Here is a 5,323-nt window from a genome sequence, read left to right as displayed (position 1 = left end):
AATAATTAAATTTATAAAATAAACAATTTTCTATGTAACTTATGATTTGGTCTATGGATATAGGATACAAACGTTTCAATGCTGTAATGTTTATCTTTGATGGATATGTACGGTTCCTATTTACAATACAGTTTCCATTTGTTCCAAATAATTGCAAATTATAAGTAATTCTTTCATTAAAACAAAATTGATAAAAAAAGTTGGCCATTCAAAACTTATACCATTTAAAATGTGTTATCAAAACTCCTATTAAAATTATGTCATCAGAAATTAACTAAATATTTGATGAAATTTTTTTCAGAATAACTTTTAAACCGTTTAATCTCATTCAACAATTTGTTTTAATGGAAGAATTTTTCTTAGTTCTTTATTAGTAACTTTAAAATCGTGATAGAGCCATTACTTCAAGAATTATTTTATATTCAGGAGACTTGATATTCCAATTTATCGAATGTAAGACCTCATTAGTTCCTAAAAGGTCTGTGAGTTAACAACGAACTATTACGTCTCTTTCTATTTTTTAAAATTAATATTTTCCTCAAATTTTCATCTAAATCGGTCTACCGTAAGTCTGGTGGTTTTGTTGTAAGTTTTATTTTTTAACATCTAGCAATAATAAATTTTCAATAATTTTATTGAAGTCACTATTATTTAGCATTCATTTACATAAATAATTCCAATATAAATCAGCTCTGATCAGATCATGAATCTTAGCTCATTCAGATGTTCTATCAAATCTATGATCAATGAAAAAGTTTAATGAAAGATCAGACCATATCGCCTGTTTCGAACGTAACTCGCACGTTTATTTGCTTAATAAATGAAGTTCACTTTCCACATTTTCAAGTACGATCTCAACTCAGCGCATATAACAGCTGAGGAGACCCTATCACGGCAATCCAAGGGATTGTACGTGGACAGCTTTTCTTGTCATCGTGTGTAATTGACGTACCAGAAAATCGGGGTGCGCGGTGCGTAAACACAGTGGTTTGTACGTGGACAGCAGAATAACAAGATGTTCAAAAAATTCACGAATAGTCGAGTTCTTAATCTTAATCGAGTTCTTTTATTTGAAAGTCAGAATCAAGAATACCACCTGTATAAATTCTTATACATAAATCAGCCTGTCCTAAATAAGTGGAAGAGATTTAGTCGTTAAAGTGTTTATCATCGAGCCAGTTTATCAGTCACACGCAGAGACTCATATTGTCTCATCTTATTTACATTTACAGGAGGAACGTCACGACGCGACGGGAGGGTGAAAAAGTTTGTCCTAAGTTATTGACTGGGTTATACATGTACGCACTGCTCCTAGCAGTCCATCCCATCTGAAAAATTTACAAATCAGATTAATTATACAAAAGACATAAACTTCGTACTTGTAGTTGAAAAATGACTTATTAACTTTCTTCTATTTTGCGTTTTCGGTAAATTACTAACATATTTTATTATGTGATTTAGTTCAAAATAGATACTTATATCTTTTTTTTATTTCGTAGTATTCGTTGTAATATACTTTCTATATAATATTTTGTGGTAATTAAACTTATAAAAATAAATTTTTCTTTCTATGTACTCGTAACGTATGATTTTGTACATCCATTTATGATAAAAATGTTTCAATGCTGTAATATTTATCTTTAAGGGATATATAGTAGCCAAAAGCAGCACTATACGTTTAATGCAGTTTCTCTTTGGTCCAAATAATTGCTAGTGATAAGTAAAGTTATTTTATTGTCTAATTTGCTATCTCCATTTTTATTGTCAATGATCATCTTTATATTTACTTAAAACGCCATAATTGTAAAGTAAATCAATTTATTTCAAAACTTTATTGCAATTTCAAAAGTAAATGAATAATTATTCCTAAATTAAGTTACTTAATTGATAATAAGATGTTTGAAGAATTTGGGACCCATGGTACCCAAGTCGAAACTAGTCTTGGTTAAGTTAGCTCCAGTCTCGAACTTTTGGTGAATTAAATTTTTCACCGAATCAAAACTATCCTTCATAGAATTTTTTTCTTCTTGATATGTTTGGTTAACAGCATTTTTGAATCTGTTAACAACTCCATCGGCAACCTAATATAAATACAACTATGTAAGCTAACTACTTCATATGTAGTATTGTACTAAGTTATACATTTTCTGTCATTTCTATGGTTACTTGACATGTTTTTACCTGCGAAATTCCGGAACCAAAATTGTGGATAGCTCCATCGCTAATTCCTTTTCCAATTCCGACACTTATTCCATTATTTGGGTTGATTCCATTGGGTATATCAGGTGCGCTTGGGATATCGCTAGTTCCGCTAGAGAAACCGGGTATAGTTGGGATACTTGGCACTCCAGGTATATTTGGGATACCTGACGTTTTCAATGGTGCAGGAGAATTTTGGACCGACGGCAGGTTTGATGTATCGGATGTTTCTGTAGTACTTGAGGCGTCCGATTTATCTGGTGCGTTAGGTGTATCAGATGTTTCTGTTGTACTCTAAGCACCCCATTTATATGGTATGTTCGTCGTATCAGATGTATGTGTTATACTTGAAGGATCAAATTCACCTGGTGCATCGAAAGGTTCTGCTGAGGTGCGTACGCGTTCAATAGTTGGTACTGTTGTACTTGAAACTTTTAGAGCTTGTGGTATTTCTGTTTTACTAGGTACTCGAGCAGACTGACTTGGGATATCTGTTAAGCCCGGTATTTTCTGTATGCTGGAATTATTTGGTATACCTGGTATATTTGAGATAATACCTCCTATCGTTCCAAAAGCCTGTCGTTCATTGGAAATGTACAAACGATATAGTAAATTACAGTACATTGTACAACAAGTGAGGCAAAGTATTTTAATATTGCAAACATAATTTTTATAAACCGTATTCTTACATTAATTTGTCTTTTGTCTCTGGGAATAATACGCAGGCCCTAAATTAATAATTTATAATATTAGGGTATAGTAATATGTGACATGTAAAATTAATGAAATATGGAAATGAAGCTTTTGATGATTTAAATTATATTAAGGACTAGCATCGATATAACGAAAAGTCTTACTGAAATAAAACCGGTGCAGGTAAAGGCGATGAGTGCAGTTTTTATCAACATTCTGTTGCTCAGCTAAACTTGCAACTTCAATCGATAAAAACACCGGAAGAGACTGATAAAATGTGGCAATGAAGGTTTTTATAGATGCTTCTACTACGTTGAAAAGTGTCGTCATGACACTAAATCAACGGTATATTAAACTGTTGCGCACTTTCATATTTGTACTATTGATCGGTTCACTTTGCGTAAGCAGCGAATGAATATGGGTGAATAGTTTTCAGCTCCAGAAGAAAGATAAATTATCGACGTGCACAATATGACCTGACAGGATATTTGTTTGATTTGCAATTCATCATTAATAAATATTACTTTAGTGATGAAAAATTGATGCTGGTTATTTTTTCGCTCGTTTTCCTTGTATCGTAGGAATGACGACCGGCATTGCTATCAATGATATTATAATACTCGTACGTCTTTTTAATGCGTAAGCAGTGAATGCATTTAATACGAGTTACTAATTTATATAATGCAAAGTTTGTAAATCTAATATCTGAGCGAGCAGTGACTTTGCTAATTAACAAGGAACTTGTTAGATTAATGGTGTTTGTTTGACTGCAGAAGCATAGAAAATACTCGAGGGAGTTAGGTTGGAAAATTGAGCAGTGTGGTTTGACCCTTAACCGCTGCCAACAACATAAGGGCACATACGACGATACAGTGGACGAACTTACGCATGCATGCTTTCATTAGCCGGTCGATGAAGCACGTGGAAGGGAAGGGGGGAGAATAACCTTGTAAGCGCAGTGCCGCTTAATAACCACCTAATTGAACTGTTCGGCAGCTATTGGCGCGCTCGATTCAATCTCGGCTTGTGCTACCGAAAATCAATCCTCGCTGCCACCCTCCATGCCTCCTTTGACTTCTGCACGACCAGCAGTTTAATTAAGTGGTTATACGCTAATGCATTGGTTACCTTGCCTAGCGCCCAGGAATTTCTTTGTGCAATCCTCTTGCACTTTCGGTCACGCAATAATGTAATTACCGCATCGTGCTGTCGATTATTTCCACGTTGACAATTTTTTACGTTTAATCTAATGACTGAATAAGGAGAAAATGATTTTACCAGGTGATATATTTGTTGAATCATTTGCGTGACATCGTGGTCTCAGTATAGTTTAATTAACGTCAAGAAAATTCACAATGGATCGATCAGTCTGTGGGAGAGCGCGCGCGCATAGTAGAATACGAATCGCGGAGGCAAGGAATCCCGTTTATTTAATTGCTTTCCCCTGCATCCAAGAGGCAGCCAATGGAAATCAGAGACATCCGCCCACTCGTGAAAATTGCTCTCAACTACCGTAGAAAAACGGACCAGAGACTGTCGAGACCTAGCTATCAAGCATTCAACCCAAGTAATTAGACTCTTTTCTTTTTTTTTTCATTTGATTCTTCTTTTTCTTTACCTTGTACCCGCCAGATCAATTTATCGTGCGGGATAATCAATTTTCTTCGACTACCCGTTCTCGTTACTTAACCATTTATCTGCTTTGGTTAATGTAACAAACGTCGTGGGCATACAATTAGATTGAAATCGTTGAATTGATAAGTTAAACATTGTTGGAATCGGAGGATAATATAACAAACAAATCGAGAGTTCTCAAGAAGTAATGTAGTATACGTGATATCAGCTGAGGCACACATAACCCATAACTTGCAGCATGTACTAGTGAGCTCCTCGTACGCCTCTCGCGAATGGCCAATACTCGACAAGTGACGATAGCGTGGCGCGCGTAAAGTGCTTTAGCGAAATATACCGATGACTATAGCAGCAGCAGCAGCAGCAGCAGCAGCAGACCTCGATGCTGTTACGTCGTGCTTGTTATTTTTTTCTTCGATTTTTATCAAACTTACGCTTAAGCAGTTTGACAGCTGCTCCGTATAGTTACCGTGCTATATATAGCTACAGGCAGTCAAGCTTTGCTACACTCATGACAAGAACAACCGCTAATGTTGGAGTGCAGCTTGGTGAACATTGTACATGGGCGCACAAGTTTTCGGAAAACATTGATTCAGCTTGTAAACGGATGAACTTGCGCTGGGCGTTACATAAGCAGGAGTGCCACTCTACTCATGAGAGTTGGTGTGAACTGCTACTTTTCATGAAATTATAATCACGTGGCTCAAAATTTCATGAAATTTCCAGAACACAAAGTACGAACAACTACTGGACTAATCATTTTTAAATATAACTTGTTAAAATTATTCGTAAGAGTCTC

At 35.4% G+C, this 5,323-nt stretch overlaps 1 protein-coding gene across 2 annotated transcripts; it reads right to left on the bottom strand.

Moving 5' to 3' along the window:
• Window positions 1–804: 804 nt before the first annotated feature.
• LOC131670122 (uncharacterized) lies at window positions 805–3,149 on the bottom strand. 2 transcript variants are annotated; one of them, XM_058945501.1, is made up of 5 exons: window positions 3,057–3,149; window positions 2,889–2,927; window positions 2,565–2,775; window positions 2,182–2,456; window positions 805–2,081 (listed from the first exon to the last, which is right to left on the bottom strand). In XM_058945501.1, the coding sequence occupies exons 1-5, from the start codon at window positions 3,105–3,107 to the stop codon at window positions 1,881–1,883; spliced, it is 777 nt and encodes a 258-aa protein (XP_058801484.1). In that variant the 5' UTR covers window positions 3,108–3,149; the 3' UTR covers window positions 805–1,880. The 2 variants fall into 2 exon arrangements, with proteins under 2 accessions (XP_058801484.1, XP_058801483.1); XM_058945500.1 differs by having other exon boundaries at window positions 807–2,081; window positions 2,182–2,483.
• Window positions 3,150–5,323: the final 2,174 nt, after the last annotated feature.

This window comes from Phymastichus coffea, unplaced genomic scaffold (assembly GCF_024137745.1).
Source record: "Phymastichus coffea isolate CEN01 unplaced genomic scaffold, Cenicafe_Pcof_1.1 PCOF00100, whole genome shotgun sequence".
In the NCBI taxonomy this organism is placed as follows: domain Eukaryota; kingdom Metazoa; phylum Arthropoda; class Insecta; order Hymenoptera; family Eulophidae; genus Phymastichus; species Phymastichus coffea.
This window is presented reverse-complemented; position numbering and strand designations above follow the sequence as displayed.